General features: G+C 43.7%; 5 protein-coding genes across 5 annotated transcripts; 2 read left to right on the top strand and 3 right to left on the bottom strand.

Moving 5' to 3' along the window:
* Nucleotides 1-3,023: 3,023 nt before the first annotated feature.
* LOC309547597 (histone H1.3-like) lies at nucleotides 3,024-3,665 on the top strand (the record flags this gene model as incomplete). Its single annotated transcript, XM_082247470.1, has 1 exon — nucleotides 3,024-3,665. The coding sequence occupies one exon, from the start codon at nucleotides 3,024-3,026 to the stop codon at nucleotides 3,663-3,665; it is 642 nt and encodes a 213-aa protein (XP_082103596.1).
* A 2,136-nt stretch (nucleotides 3,666-5,801) lies between these two features.
* LOC309546570 (histone H3.2) lies at nucleotides 5,802-6,212 on the bottom strand (the record flags this gene model as incomplete). The annotated part of the gene is made up of 1 exon (XM_082246320.1): nucleotides 5,802-6,212. One exon carries the CDS (start codon nucleotides 6,210-6,212, stop codon nucleotides 5,802-5,804), a length of 411 nt encoding a protein of 136 aa, XP_082102446.1.
* A 1,888-nt stretch (nucleotides 6,213-8,100) lies between these two features.
* Nucleotides 8,101-8,481, bottom strand: LOC309548591 (histone H2B 1.1; the record flags this gene model as incomplete). The annotated part of the gene is made up of 1 exon (XM_082248566.1): nucleotides 8,101-8,481. The coding sequence occupies one exon, from the start codon at nucleotides 8,479-8,481 to the stop codon at nucleotides 8,101-8,103; it is 381 nt and encodes a 126-aa protein (XP_082104692.1).
* A 323-nt stretch (nucleotides 8,482-8,804) lies between these two features.
* LOC309548325 (histone H2A type 1-like) lies at nucleotides 8,805-9,197 on the top strand (the record flags this gene model as incomplete). The annotated part of the gene is made up of 1 exon (XM_082248264.1): nucleotides 8,805-9,197. The coding sequence occupies one exon, from the start codon at nucleotides 8,805-8,807 to the stop codon at nucleotides 9,195-9,197; it is 393 nt and encodes a 130-aa protein (XP_082104390.1).
* A 1,942-nt stretch (nucleotides 9,198-11,139) lies between these two features.
* Nucleotides 11,140-11,451, bottom strand: LOC309546268 (histone H4; the record flags this gene model as incomplete). Its single annotated transcript, XM_082245850.1, has 1 exon — nucleotides 11,140-11,451. One exon carries the CDS (start codon nucleotides 11,449-11,451, stop codon nucleotides 11,140-11,142), a length of 312 nt encoding a protein of 103 aa, XP_082101976.1.
* Nucleotides 11,452-16,338: the final 4,887 nt, after the last annotated feature.

The raw sequence follows: 16,338 nt of genomic DNA, 5'->3' as shown, positions 1-16,338 counted from the left end.
TAGATAGATAGATAGATAGATAGATAGATAGATAGATAGATAGATAGATAGATAGATAGATAGATAGATAGATAGATAGATAGATAGATAGATAGATAGATAGATAGATAGATAGATAGATAGATAGATAGATAGATAGATAGATAGATAGATAGATAGATAGATAGATAGATAGATAGATAGATAGATAGATAGATAGATAGATAGATAGATAGATAGATTTACGTGTGAAAGGTGCAGTAGTGGCACACCTATTATAATGATTACACAGGGATTTGATTGAAAGGGGAATGCGAATCCAGCGATAGGTGTTCAGGATCTAATGCTGATCCACGTGGAACATCTAGAAATACTGATCGCACTGAGTGATCCCTCATCTGCCCAACTTCTAAAGGTTTTATCTGACACAAAAGAAAAAAAAAACATGTAAAATAATCCGATGAATTCTGCAGTCTAGATGCCATTTCCTCAGATCCCCAGCTATGAATTTTTATTTTGTTATCAAACTGCACACACGAATCCGTTTTATTCTGTTCCTTGTAAGAGGGATTCGGAAAGGAAGCCATGAAATCGCATTTGTATCTTATCCCAGATCCCTGCATGGAAGTCATTCCTCTTATCACCAGCAGGTGTCAGGGTTTCTCCTCCATAGAGAATACATTGGAGCAGTTTAGTTCAATTTCATTCAAATGGTTCTGATAGAAAACTTCCTGAGCGCTGATCCATCTGGAAACAATGACACCGACTGATCCCAGATCTACCCGGAACAGGGAGGACAATGCTGGGGGGACGATTCATTGTCTGCTCAGCGATCTGTCCCTCCATGTTAGTACAGAATTGTGCTGGATCGATCAAGCTGTGCAAGTTAACTTTCTACTTGTTATTCACTAATAACGGACTAATCAGATCAGTGAGATCGGAGGAGGATTTTATGTCCTCTCATTTACTGCATTATGGAGAAAAAATGTCCAATCTCAGAGCTTCTAATTCTTACACCGATTAGGAATTTCCGACCTTTTGATTTTTAAAGATATTTCTGATGAATATTTGGCAGAAAGGAAAACTGATAGAAAGGATCCTCAGCCATTCAATACTCTGAAGAGAATTTAATTTATTTTGTAACTAGAAACCAGCAAAATGTTTACAATATTTCTAAGAGGGGACAGATTTGCTTCTTCAGACATGAAATATTTGTGTTATTGATTCATTGTACATATCTGGCAGTGTCATGATTTCTACCAGTCCTTTCACTTTTTTCTTATTCTAGTTTTAATATGGGGAAATCTGTAACCGCTACATGTCTGATAGAGGTCAGTTCCATGATCCTACACAGATCTGATAATTACATTTTTAATTTTTAGCAGGGGTTCCCCGAGACCAGAAGTTTATTTCAAGGGTTCCTCAGTGTCCCAAAAGGTTGAGAAAAGCTGCTCTTACACCCTTCAGTATTTTGCGGTAATACACATCTATCAGCACTATGCACCTAGTAATAATGCATAATAGATCTACATGTGTGATTGCCCACGGGGTTCCAATTATTATTTGAATTTTAAACAAGAATTAATATAGGTTCTGCATTGCTTTGCCTAATAGCCATCATATATACAGACCAATAACTTACATACCTGTACTTTTTGAAATGAATATTTGTTTGCTCTCTGAGCTATCCAATTTGAATACATGCTATACTTTGAGAATGTATTTTCTCATTTCCTTTGGTGTTTCCTTTACGTCTTTAAAAAAAATCAAATACAGAATTAAAGTAATAATAATAAAAAGATCACTAAAGACACATTTTGTTCTTTATTTTGGGTGGAGTGGAGAGGGATAGGACCCCCTGACAGATTTGTATTGCTGCTTGTGTCCTCGTTGGGGATTTCCCCCTTTCTATCTGTCCTGTTTACCATTTTCACTGAGCTTGAAAGTAAAATAAAATCCCAAATATTGAGTTATCACCTGAACAGTAGTAGAGTGGAATTCTTTCACTGTGGACACTAGTTCTGATGTGAATCAGGGATCCCCTCACTTTGGAGGGATTTATTTTCACTCTTCGTTTGGCTATGGGACCAAAGATGGTAAAAAATACATTTTACAGGGGGTTATTATAACCCTCCCTTATCTTATATATTTAAAAAATGGAAAAAAAAAATATATATATATCAATAATTAAAAAAAAGATGATTGACACCAACCTCTGCCTTACTGACATCGTCCTTTTGCCCCGTGTGAAAGAATGTCTAGATTTTACCTCTGATTCTAGATACAAGGAATCATTCTACCTGAGTAGTCTATATAGCTGTGTAGTAATATGTGGCAATAAAGTTACTCAGAATATTCAGATGACAATATATTTGTAATGATGAGCAGAATGTGATACAAAGTACATTAAATATGACATGCTCCCATCATCTAACACCTTTGTATCTCTAACAATCTCTCCCATCCCATCGCACAAGGATCTGATGTCACTGGCTGATGTTTTTGTTCCAGGCTCCTTCTACTCAGCTATAGATGAGCAGATTTGTGTATTAGAGGGAAATGTTTCCTGATTTTCACTCTTCACTCATCTAATGCGAAGATGATTGTAGTGGGAGATGTGAGAAGATTGTTTTCTGATGGGAATATGTGTAGAAAAGTAGGTAGAAGGAGGAATGGGACACACACTCAGGAGGTTGGAGGTGTTTGCAGCCTCTGTGTTCAGCCTCCTGAGCGGATCATGAGAGCGGAAAGTGAGAGATCGATAAGTGACAGTCCAGTGAGCAGATCGGGTCCCCGATAAAGATCGCTCATCCTTCCATTTCATATTAAAATCGTTTTTCTCTCTGCCAGGGAAACACAAGAAGAGAGAGAAGATTCTCCAACACTGGAATGAGAGTCAATGGGCGTGTCTAAGGTGTAACCAATAGCAGTGCAGAAGGCAAGTTCAATATCAACCAATAGCAGCGCAGAACGTCTGTATATAAGGAAGAGCGTCACCCCAGGAAGATATTTCTATTCTCTATTTTAGAAACTCGCTGAGAATCATGACTGAGAGCGCCCCAGCCGCCGCTCCTCCAGCGGAGCCCGCAGCCAAGAAGAAGCCGGCTAAGAAGGCGGCAGCCGGAGGAGCCAAGAAAGGCAGCAAGAAGCCGTCCGGTCCCAGCGTGTCCGAGCTCATCGTCACAGCCGTGGCCGCTTCCAAAGAGCGCAGCGGGGTCTCCCTGGCCGCCCTCAAGAAGCTCCTGGCCGCTGGAGGATACGATGTGGAGAAGAACAACAGCCGCCTGAAGAGCGCCGTCAGGGCGCTGGTGACCAAGGGGAGCCTCGTCCAGGTGAAAGGACATGGAGCCTCCGGATCCTTCAAGATCAACAAGAAGCAGCAAGAGGGCGACAAGGCCAAGAAAACCGCAAAGAAGCCATTGGCTGCTGCTAAGAAGCCGGCAAAGTCCCCTAAGAAACCGGCGGCCAAGTCACCCAAGAAGGCAGTAAAGTCCCCTAAGAAGAAGGCGGCGGCCAAGAGCCCCAAGAAACCGGCGAAGGCTGCAGCTGCCAAGAAGGCGACAAAGAGCCCCAAGAAGCCCAAAGCTGCAGCCAAGCCCAAAAAAGCCGCCAAGAGTCCGGCTAAGAAGGCGGCAAAACCCAAGGCAGCAGCCAAGCCCAAGAAGGCCGCTCCGAAGAAGAAATAAATCAAAGCAGCCGGAGAACTCCTTCATCTACACCCCCCAAAGGCTCTTCTCAGAGCCACCCACCTCCTCCTAACAGAGCTACACCCACCTCCTAACAGCAACACCTACCTACACCCACCCACCTCCTAACAGCAACACCTACCTACATCCACCCACCTCCTAACAGCAACACCCACCAGAAGCCGCATAGACTTTGCACATTATAGAGGAGCTCAGATGTTCCCCATCACACATTGTACATTTATCCCTTGCAGATCATCTTATTATCTACATTTTATAGGAGAAATCACTGAAAGAAATCGGAGATCCCTCCTGATATAAAGGATCTTTAGGATCCCCACCAGACACATCTGTCGTGCGAATCGGAGACAATTCCCCCACACTATGAGTGGGATCTCCGAGAGGGGGAGGGGGGGGGGATACATTTCCTCTTCTAGATGATCGTTAAGGATCTTCAATATTTAATGTGACCGTTATAAGGGAAATAATTGTACTGATGGGAGAGGTTAGAATGGTCAGCTACAAGAATGTGTTATTTCCCCTAAAAATAACAGAAATCGGTTTAGCAGCGCCGATGTTCCATTCGGATAGAAATGACAACTCTCGGCTCCACTTTTACATTCATCAGACATATCTTTATATACAAAGATTAGAGACTGTGAGAATGGACTGGCGGTAGATCTCTACCTTTCTATATGATGGGAAATAAAGGATTCCATGTTTCATTATCAGATCTGTGTAGGATCATGGAACTGACCTCTATCAGACATGTAGCAGTTACAGATTTCCTCATATTAAAACTAGAATAAGAAAAAAAGTGAAAGGACTGGTAGAAATCATGGCACTGCCAGATATGTACAATGAATCAATAAACACAAATATTTCATGTCTGAAGAAGCAGATCTGTCCCCTCTTAGAAACATTGTAAACATTTTGCTGGTTTCTAGTTACAAAGTAAATGAAATTCTCTTCAGAGTATTGAATGTCTGAGGATCCTTTCTGCCAAATGAGAACATATTCATCAGAAATAGGTTTTTTAAAAAATAAAAAGATTGGAGATTCCTAATCGGTGTAAGAATTAGAAGATCTGAGATTGGACAGTTTTTCTCCATAATACAGTAAATGAGAGGACAGAAAATCCTCCGATCTCACTGATCTGATTATTCCGTTCTTAGTGAATAACAAGTAGAAAGTTGACTTGCACGGCTTATTCCATCCAGCACAATTCTGTACTAACATGGAGGGACAGATCGCTGAGCAGACAATGAATCGTCCCTCCCTGCTCCGGGCAGATCTGGGATCAGTCGGTGTCATTGTTTCCAGATTGAAAGTGTAAGCTCTGCTGGTGAGTTTAGGAATGTGCAGCTGTGTCCCCTCCCCCCCTGTGTGTGTGATAGGGAAGATTGTAGAAAGTTGTAGAATATCAGAGGAGAGATTCCTGTGATAGATTGGGGAGAGGAAATGTCTTCTTCATACAGCAGAATGAGGAGTGAGTGAGATTAGCAGTGAGTTGTATGATTTCTACACCCGAGCTGAGAAATCGGTGACCCCGTGGAGTGTACAGGAGGGGGAGGGGAGATTACTGTTTATTTTCAACAGATTTCCTCTCTCTGATCTCCTGGTAGTGATGAGATAAGAAGTAAAGATTCTGTGTATAGGAACGTTTGTTTTACTGCTGAATATTGTTCCATTGTATCTATATAGAAGTGTGAATTGTTACTCTAATTGTTACAGATGAGTTACATTGTATTTAGTGAACAATAAATCTCCTTTATAGAGCAGAAATGTAAATGATTTCTCCGGGATCGGTTTAGAAATGTTACAGATGAGCTTTGCTTACCATGAAATATTGTTCTAATGTATCTATTAGTGAAGATATAGAGAAGTGTGAATGGTTAGAGATGAGATTTACTTCCACACTGAGGATCGGAGCGCAGAGAAGGGAGAGAGAGAAGAAAGATGTGGTGAAGCTGATAGCGGGGATGGAATGTGTAGAAATGTAGTAGCGGGTATTTGCAGCATGTAGTAGGGGGTGATGAGGTTGTATGGAGCTCTTTGTGAGGCGGATGTGGTGGCTCTGAAAAGAGCCTTTGTGGTGTGTAGAGAAGGTATGGGGGGGTGGAGATAAGAATGTATTTAGGCCCTCTCTCCGCGGATGCGGCGTGCCAGCTGTATGTCTTTGGGCATGATGGTGACCCTCTTGGCGTGGATGGCGCACAGGTTGGTGTCCTCGAAGAGTCCGACGAGATAAGCCTCGGAAGCCTCTTGCAGAGCCATGACGGCGGAGCTCTGGAAGCGCAGGTCGGTCTTGAAGTCCTGGGCGATCTCTCGGACGAGGCGCTGGAAGGGCAGTTTGCGGATGAGCAGCTCGGTGGATTTCTGGTAGCGGCGGATCTCTCGGAGAGCCACGGTGCCGGGCCTGTAGCGGTGAGGCTTCTTGACTCCGCCGGTGGCCGGGGCGCTCTTGCGGGCGGCTTTGGTGGCCAGCTGCTTGCGGGGAGCTTTCCCTCCGGTGGACTTACGAGCGGTTTGCTTGGTTCTTGCCATGGTTGGGAAAGGCTTCTAATCTCCAGACGGAACAGAAGTATGAGAACACGGGCTGTGCGGCGTCTATTTATACAGACCGCGCTGCACGTTTATTGGTTAATGCTGACCACGCCTGCTTAGGTTTAATAGGACCATTTCTTAGACCTCTAATCAGCCAATGAGTGAGCTGTGTGATTCAGCTTTCAGTAGGGCGGGGCTTTCCCAGCCAGAGGTCACAAGGGACAGATTAACCCGAACCTGTCCGGAAAGCTGTGCGCGCCATTGCTGAAATAGGAGACATTAGAAATATTGTGAAGATGAAATGCTTTGTGAAATCCACTAAAGGACAATTTTACTATAAACTGCCCAGGAATAATCATCGGAAATGTTTTATTGAACCGGAAAGGATTTCTGGCTTTATAAAGTAGTTTTTTCTTAGTGATCAGTAAGGTGTCAGAGTTTAGATTTGATTTCCGGGTACAATCTCTAATGAAGGTTTCTATGAAACATGTAATACTTTATTTCCCGTCATATAGAAAGGTAGAGATCTATGAGAGAAGTCATCTCCCTATCATGTTCTGTATGTAGCAGTGGGGGAGGGGGATTCTGCATTCTGAGGACTTGGAATAAAAGAGAACATATGGAAATGTTTTACATTATTCAATCATCTTCACATTCCATTTCTATTCATCTTCTTGATAATAAAGCATTGATGATATTTCTCGGATAAATGTCTCATCTGATGATCTCAGCTCTCAGTGTCGGATTTGGCGGTATAATAGAGCTGATTGTTTGTAACGTTCTACACATTTCAGGCGGCAAATTCAAAAAGGAAGAAATGTGAAATCTGAGCCAATCAGAGCTGTGGGCGTTTCCTTCTTCAGCCAGTAATGTCTTTCTTATGAGGATTTCAAAGAAAAGTATTCTGAGATATTTCTCCGTTTTCCCCCAAGAAAATATTTGTTCAGTAGACGTTTTATTGATCTCTATAGGAAACATTCTCTAGCAGGGCGGATTCTGTATTCTGATGTCTAAAATCAAACCATAAAACAACGATCATATTTTATCGATTTAATTTACTCCTAAACGACCGCTAAAAGGACCGGTGATTGTTTCCTAGAAGAAGAGAACTCTGTATGAGGTTTGAAAGTTCAGCCAATCACATCTGATATTTTTCTTTTTTAACAGTAATTCTGATGGAGGTTCTGATTGATGTGTGTTCATGTTTCAGTTTGGTATACAATGAATAATTTCTGATCTGTAGAAGAAATAAAAGTAAAATATGGAGGAGTCTCTGTAAGAAGACATTGTTCTATAAATCTTTATAATAGGATAGAACTGGCAATGGCCGTAAGCACTGACACGTCTCATGATCGCCCATCCCCCCAGATGAAATCTTTACTTACAATCAGAGCCCCAATAATGAATTTCCGGCTATTTATAGGTAGGAAATGTTCTCCCAGTACAACTCTCCTCTATTAGAAGTGTGAATAAACAATTTGTTTTCAGTTACAATTTACCGCTCGTTTAACCGTTGATAAACACACAATCAGGGGTGTCCGGCTCTTTGTAGAGAGATGCGGGGCTCTGAGAAGAGATTTGTGTTTTGCGAAATAAAAATATTGATTCGAATTACTTGGCGGGTTTTCGGATGTAGGGAGAGATAAAGGAGGACATCTAGATTTTGGACATTGCTACTAATATCGGATTAGAATTACAGAAGTTTTTTTTTTTTTTTTTTTTATGGCAGTAAAGTGCAGTAATAAACGTGTTTGGGATCATTTGACATTTTTTCGCTTGGACAAAGTTTCGCTGATCGTTCGACTGAGTAAAGCTCTGCTGTGATGTCTGTAGGTGGCTCTTAGAAGAGCCTTTGTGTGTTGTTGGGGTGATGGGTGGGGGAGGGGTATTACTTGGCGCTGGTGTACTTGGTGACGGCCTTGGTGCCCTCGGAGACGGCGTGCTTGGCCAGCTCTCCGGGCAGGAGGAGGCGGACGGCGGTCTGTATCTCCCGGGAGGTGATGGTGGAGCGCTTGTTGTAATGAGCCAGGCGGGAAGCTTCGCCGGCGATGCGCTCGAAGATGTCATTGACGAAGGAGTTCATGATGCTCATGGCCTTGGAGGAGATGCCGGTGTCGGGGTGGACCTGCTTGAGCACCTTGTAGACGTAGATGGCATAACTCTCCTTCCTGCTCTTCCTCCGCTTCTTGCCGTCCTTCTTCTGGCTCTTGGTCACGGCTTTCTTGGAGCCCTTCTTGGGCGCCGGGGCAGACTTGGCTGGTTCAGGCATGATAAGGGTTAATGTGTTCTCTCCGCTGTGTGCAGGGAATGTGTGCTGGAGCTCCGCCCTCATGTGCTGCTTTTATAGGCGTCCTATGCAAATCACTGCTCCTCCCTCCTCGCTATTCTATTGGAGGATTCAGTCATGTGATGGGGAGGGGGTGGAATGATTTCCTTCCTCGTTTACCGATTGGTGTAGAAGCAATTCACAAAGCTATTGGATGGCTTCAAATGTAACCAATCACTGAGTTTGACGTCAGAGAAGTGAATGTATAAATAGAAGGAAGGGGACAGGAATTAGGTATATTCGTCTGACGACTCTCTCATCTCACAATGTCTGGCCGCGGTAAACAAGGAGGAAAGGTTCGGGCTAAGGCCAAGACCCGATCATCCCGGGCTGGTCTGCAGTTCCCAGTCGGTCGTGTTCATCGCCTGCTCAGGAAGGGTAACTATGCCGAGCGGGTCGGGGCCGGAGCTCCCGTCTATCTGGCCGCCGTCCTCGAGTATCTCACCGCTGAGATCCTCGAGCTGGCCGGTAACGCCGCCCGCGACAACAAGAAGACCCGCATCATCCCCCGACACCTCCAGCTGGCTGTCCGCAACGACGAGGAGCTCAACAAGCTGCTCGGGGGCGTCACCATCGCCCAGGGAGGAGTCCTGCCCAACATCCAGGCCGTGCTGCTGCCCAAGAAGACCGAGAGCCACAAGGCCGCCAAGACCAAGTAATCCCCAACAACTCCCCCCATCCCCCTCCTCACCAAACACAAAGGCTCTTCTAAGAGCCACCCACATACATCACAGCGGAGCTGTACTCTCATTTCTATGGTGTGCGAAACTTTATTTTTTTTTGGCCTGGGTGGAGATGTATCAAATACGATAAACCCAAATAGGTTTTAGTGCGATTTTCTGGTCTAAATAATTATGTAAATGTATTCTTAGTAGCTCCGGATCATAAATCCAGATGCCCGCCTTTACCTTCTCTCTAATCCTTATACTGCAGCACCAAAGCTTTCCTCCGTCTCCCACATCTCTATAGAGAGCCCCAAGATCCCGGATTGTGTCTACGGCGAGCAGTCAATTATTTATTGGTTTATTAAATGCCCCAAACCGCAGATTGTTTATTCACACTTCTAATACAGGTAAGTTGTACTGAGAACATTTCCTACCTAGAAATATGCGGAAATTCATTGGGAGATCTGATTGGACACTTGGATATCTAAAGATTTCACCTTGGTGGGGAGCACAATGGGCGATCATGAGACGTGTCAGTGCTTACAGCCATTGCCAGTTCTATCCTATTATAAAGATTTATAGAGCAATGTCTTCTTACAGAGACTCCTCCTCATTGTCCTCCATACTTTACTTTTACAGATCAGAAATTATTCATTACATACCAAACATCCCCAACTGAAACATGATTACATCAGTCAGAACCTCCATCAGATGTTTTTGTTTAAATAAAATCTCGATCTTTTTTTTTTATATATCAGATGTGATTAAAAAATTCCTCATATAGAATCCTCTTCTTCCGGGAAACAATCACCGGTCCCTTTAGCGGTAGTTTAAGAATAAAAAAACATCGTTAAAACATTATTGTACAGTTTTAGTCATTGATTTTACCCATCAGAATACAGAATCCGCCCTGCTAGAGAATGTTTCCTATAGAGATCAATGAAAAGTCTACTGAACAAGTATTTTCTGGGGGGAAACGGAGAAAGATCTCAGAACACATTTCCTTTTCGACGCCTCAGCAGGAATTACTGGCTGATTATGGAAACTCCCACAGCTCTGATTTCAAATTTGCCCGCCTGAAATGTGTAGAACGTTACAAACAATCAGCTCTATTATACCGCCAAATCCGACACTGAGACCTGAGATTAGATGAGACATTTATCCGAGAAATATCATCAATGCTTTATTATCAAGAAGATGAATAGAAATGGAATGTGAAGATGATTGGATAATGTAAAACATTTCCATATGTTCTCTTTTATTCCAAGTCCTCAGAATGCAGAATCCCCCTCCCCCCACTATTACATACAGAACATAATAGGGAGATGACTTCTCTCATAGATCTCTACCTTTCTATAGGATAGGAAGTATTACACGTTTCATCATCACATCTGTATAGAACTATGCAACTAAAAATCAAATCTCTCTCCCCTCTTTCTGATCCAAAATTTGTACAGATAGCAGATGCACAGATTTGTTCTTCCTGTATCACAATCGGAATGTTCAGAAATATTACATCTGTGTTGTATTTCTATCATCATCTCAGTATTCGTGATCTCCATTCTTTTCATCATGAAATAATGATTTTTTAGGTTCAGTTCCAACAAAAACTGTATATTCTCCTCACTCAGCTCAGAAAATCTTTTATACATCAACTGCCCAACCAATTATATGTGTAACATTGTCCTGTTCTTCTATATCTTTGGTAAATGTAAAGCAGATTGAACAATCAGATTGCAGAGTGTATGGGCAGCTAGACATCGCAGCACTCAATTTCTTAGTTAAACAATTAGCGAAAGTTCTTCTTGTTACACGATAAATGTGTAGAAATAAATGTGTTGGGAGTTGTGAATGATCAGCCCTTTGTGTGAGAAGGTGGGTGGCCCTGAGAAGGACCTTTGTTGGGGTGAAGTGGGTAAGCGGTGGATGTTGGGGTTTAGCCTCCGAATCCGTAGAGAGTGCGGCCCTGGCGTTTGAGCGCATAGACGACATCCATGGCGGTGACGGTCTTCCTCTTGGCGTGCTCGGTGTAGGTGACGGCATCGCGGATGACATTCTCCAGGAAAACCTTGAGTACTCCGCGGGTCTCCTCATAGATGAGTCCGGAGATTCGCTTGACACCCCCTCTGCGGGCCAAACGTCGGATGGCGGGTTTGGTGATGCCCTGGATGTTGTCCCGGAGCACCTTCCTGTGGCGCTTAGCGCCTCCTTTCCCCAGACCCTTTCCTCCTTTACCGCGACCAGACATGATAATTCTTTGCTACAAAGACAGACTGAAATCAGCTGCCTGCCCGCCCTCCTTATATACAGCCTGAGCGGACCAGATGGAAACCTTCCTGGGAAAGAGGCGGAGTCACACCATGCATTACAAAATAAAGATAATCTTATTAATTTATAAGGCTCCTAATTATTATATTATATTCAGATATAATAATGCAATACAGCAATACATTTCCAGAAGATTCATTTATTCCTTCTTCTCATTTATTTTCGATTTATTCCTGGAGATTACACTGAACAGGAAACTTAACACTTTATACCAGAAACAAAGTAACCAGTTTCATGAAATTGTTCATAGTAATTTCATATCATTTAAATTTACAAATATTGTGAAAAGGAAACAAAGACACACATCTTCAGACATTTCACAGGCTGAGCGGACCTGATGGGAGACATGCTGAGAAGGGGGCGGGGTTCAGTCATTTATTACACTGCAGAGAAGTTAAAATATTTAGAAGCTTTTAAATGTTTTACTGAATAGAAACGGATGTAATTTATCAGAAGCGCAATGTTTCCTTTATTGATACACTGTACATTTTTTCTGACATATCATGATTATATATATTGCCCTTACTTAGAAACATTGTTAATATTTTGCTATTTCTATTTACAAAACGGGACTGATCAAATACGAAACATTTGTTTTTTTAATTCATTGTACAAATGTATCTGGCAGTGTCATTATTACTACATATTTCTACCAACACTTTCACTTTTTTTTATTCTGGTTTTAATATGAGGGAAATCTGTAACTACTTCATCTCTGAAAGACGGAACATTAATTATCGACCAGTTCCACGATCATATACAGATGTGTATATGTTAATTTTCTCGGATAAATGTCTCATCTGATGATCTCAGGTCTCAGTGTCGGATTTGGCGGTATAATAGAGCTGATTATTTCTCTGTAACGTTCTTCACAATTCAGGCGGCAAATTCAAAAAGGAGCAATATGAAATCTGAGCCAATCAGAGGTGTGGGCGTTTCCTTCTTCAGCCAGTAATGTCTTTCTTATGAGGATTTCAAAGAAATGTATTCTGAGATCTTTCTCCGTTTTCCCCCCAGAAAATACTTGTTCAGTAGACTTTTCATTGATCTCTATAGGAAACATTCTCTAGCAGGGCGGATTCTGTATTGTGAAGTAAAAGAAAAAAGACTGGAAGAAATGTGACATTTATATTTCGAACGTATTTATTATGCATGGTTAGATAAACTGCCCGACAATTCAGAGGGCGGTTGATCGATGTTCCCGGAGGAAGAGATATCAGATTTTAGTGTCGGATTATTCTATCTGAGATAATTGGAACGTTCCATAATATTCCGGCGGGAAATACGAGTTATAAAATGCGAAAATTGCACCAATCACAGTTCTGGGCGTTTTCTTCCGATAATAAAATCTATTTTCCTTCCAAGGAGTGTGAAGGGGATCTGACATCTGTGTTCCTTTTTAGATGGGGGATGTTTGTTTGGTATTTAATATTCAATGATCTCTAATGCTGTTGAATATCTTCTGGAGATCAAAGGATGGAGGAAAATGACAGCCAGTCCCTGTAAAGAGATCACATCCTTCCTTCCTTCATATTAAATACGATATAAACAAATATTAAAAAATAAATACATAAATATATAGCACGTTGTTCCCTCACCCGGATCACAATCTTAGGTGAGGAAACCAACAATCAGATCTCCTAAACACATATAATGCCACACTCACACATTCTCACAATAAAACATGCAGAGAACCGTTTGATGGATCAATAGATGACTCCGGGGTAAAATAATCAGAGCTCAGCACTAACTGTCATGATTACTACAGATTACTACCAGTCCTTTCCCTTTTTGTTTATTTTAGGATGTAGGGGGGGGGGGGGGGGGGCGTAACGGCTACATGTCATGTCTGAAAGATGAAACATTAATTGTCGGCCAGTTCCCCGATCATATACAGATCTGATAATGAAACATGTAATACTTTATTTCCCATCATATAGAAAGTTTGAGATCTATGAGAGAAGTGGCTTCACTATCATTTTCTGTATGTAGCAGTGGGGGGGATTCTGCATTCTGAGAACATATGGAAATGCTTTACATTATTCTATAATCTTCCAATTTTATTTCTGTTTATTCCGTACTAATCGATTAATCTGTCTTCAAATAACGTGTTAAAGATATTTCTCGGATAAATATTTCATCTGATGATCTCAGTGGGATTTGGTGTTATAATGGGGCTGAATATTTGTCTGTAACGTTTTTCACAATTCAGGCGGGAAGATTTGAAAATGCCTAATTCAGTTCTGAGCCAATCAGAATTGTGAGCGGTTTCATTATCAGCCTTCATTAGTCAGCGATGTCTTTAAGAGGAATCCAAAGTATTCTATTCGGAGATTTTCTCCATTTTCAGCCCAGAAAAGATTTGTTCTGTAGACTTTTCATAGATCTCTATAACAGTGCTCAGCTCTGCCTCCCCTCAGCAGCCGGCCACACACCGAAAATGGCTGAAAGAATGAACAAATGGACTGGACACCCCCCCCCCCCCCCCAAAAAAGTGGCGGAACTTCAGGACACAGTCACAAAAGTGACTGTTGCGACTCTGTTAGTTCTGCCACTGATCTGGGGTGGGTCTAAGAGCAATGATAAATGATTGGAAAGAGTTATCATTAATTTCTCTAATCACGGCTCTGAGAGTACTCTGTGCACTGATTGGGCAAAGCCTTCTTTTTTTTTTTTTTTTTTATGTCTTTATTTAGTCAAAGGTTGCAATACTAACAAGTGAAATGGCAGAACATAATATGACACTGTACATAGCACACCAGTGGTGGCTGGTGCCAGTGCTGTATTTTGGCCTAGGCCAACAAGGCCCAGGCCTAGGGCAGCACTTTTCAGGGGGGCAACAAAAAAGACACCCCCTCCACCTGAGACTCTATTGTCCACTGGTTGCTAGAGCCGTCTGTCTCTCTCTCTCTCTCTCTCTCTCTCTCTCTCTCTCTCTCTCTCTTCTCCCCTCTCTCTTCTCCCCTCTCTCTTCTCCCCTCTCTCTTCTCCCCTCTCTCTTCTCCCCTCTCTCCTCTCTCTTCTCCCCTCTCTCTCTCTCTTCTCCCCTCTCTCTCTCATCCCCCCCCTTCTCTCTCTCTCTCTCATCCCCATTTCTCATCTCCCCTCTCTCTCTAACCCCCCCCCCCCGCTCTCGCTCTCTCTCATCCCCCCTCTCTCTATCATATCCCCCTCTCTCTCATCCCCTCTCTCATCCTCTCACTCTGCTCCCCCTCTCTCTCTTTCTCTCACTCCCTCTCTCTTCCACCCCCCTTTCATCCCCCACCTCTCTCTCCCTCACCCCCCTCTCTCTCTCACCCCCCCTCTCTCTCTCTCTCTCTCCCTCCCTCACCCACCCCCCTCTCTCTCTCCCTCACCCACCTCCCTCTCCCACCCCCTTCTCTCTCTCCCACCCCCTCACACCCCCCTCTCGTGAGATCTCAGGGGTTCATGCTGGGACTTGTAGTTCTTCAATTTTGGAGGGAGTCACATCCGTTAAAAAAAGAGTGGGGCAAATTTACATGGGGGGGCGCCCAATTTTAGTCTTGCCTAGGGCAGCACAAAACCAAAATACACCACTGGCTGGTGCATTGGGGGCGCAGGGGCACTGCCCCCCCTCCCATCCATGCATCCAGGCCCCTACTGCATGCGGGGCGACGGATGCATGGACTTCAATGGGGCTTTTTTTAGCCATGTGATTAGCAAGAGGCTTTAATAGGTGGGCTTGGGGCGCAGAACACTGTGCCTCGAGCCCACCCAGTTGTGTGACAAAAACAAATGAAAATTCGCTATTGTCACACGGATCCTCCTCCTGGCCAATCAGGAAGCGAGTCTTGAGACACGTTTCCCGATTGACCGAAAGGAGAAGCCATGCCATTGGGTATAGAGGAGAAGGGAGGAGACGCAGAAGACAGGAGTCCTGCCTGGGACCTTCCATTGTGGTGTTCCAATGGCCACACATTTCCGACAGGCCTCCGAGTCCACCAGTTGATATGGCAGTAGTTGGCGGGCTATCAGTTCCGACAAGCCAGCAGTCAACCGTTGGGCAAGAGTGTTATCCAGCGTCATACTTTTTTTACGCTCTAACAGCCTGCCTTTTTCCAGAACAACATGAGGACTGCATGATGGAAGGTGGAGTGGAGGACAATTGTGAGGAGAGAAGAGAAGGAGAAGGAGAAGAGGCGGGACGGTGAGAGCCTGGAGTGTGGCTTTGTGGGTTCTGACGGCATTGCTCCCACTGAGCTCGGTGATGGGAGGTCAGGTGCCTTCTTAAGGTGGTCATCCCTAGGTGAGTGTTGGGCTTACTGCGACTTATGCATTGACTGCAAAGTCTGCAGATGGCAACACTGTTGTCAACAGCGGACACATTAAAAAAGCCAACACTGCGGAGCCATGTTCTGGCGTCCTGGAGCGCCAGATGTGACCGTACATGGTTGATGGCTCGCTCCTGATACATTTGCAGTCTGCTTTGTCCCTCCTGTGCAATGCAAGTTCCGCCTGCTTCTCCTCCCTATCTGTTGGACCGTCTCTCCCTCTGAACTCCTCTCCTTGTCCTCTCTTGTGGGCACCCATGTGACGTCCATAGACACGTCATCATCCACGTCACCTTCCCCACCACTAACATTCGAGATCTTGGAGTCGGCAGCAACAGCGGGACCAACCTCCTTGGGCTGATCTGGGTACTGTGGTCAGACTGCTGAGTGGCGGCTGTTGCTACCTCTCCTTCCTGATCCGATGCCAAGAATGGCTGCACATCACAAATGTCTTGTGATGGATCGGAAAATAATTCCAGTGACTCAAGCGGAAGGAATATGGTGGAGGTGTTGGT

The sequence above is a fragment of the Pelophylax lessonae genome, assembly GCF_965119305.1.
Source record: "Pelophylax lessonae genome assembly, chromosome: 2".
Classification (NCBI taxonomy): Eukaryota; Metazoa; Chordata; class Amphibia; order Anura; family Ranidae; genus Pelophylax; species Pelophylax lessonae.
Note: the sequence above shows the minus strand (reverse complement) of the source record. Positions and strands in the feature narration are given on the sequence as shown.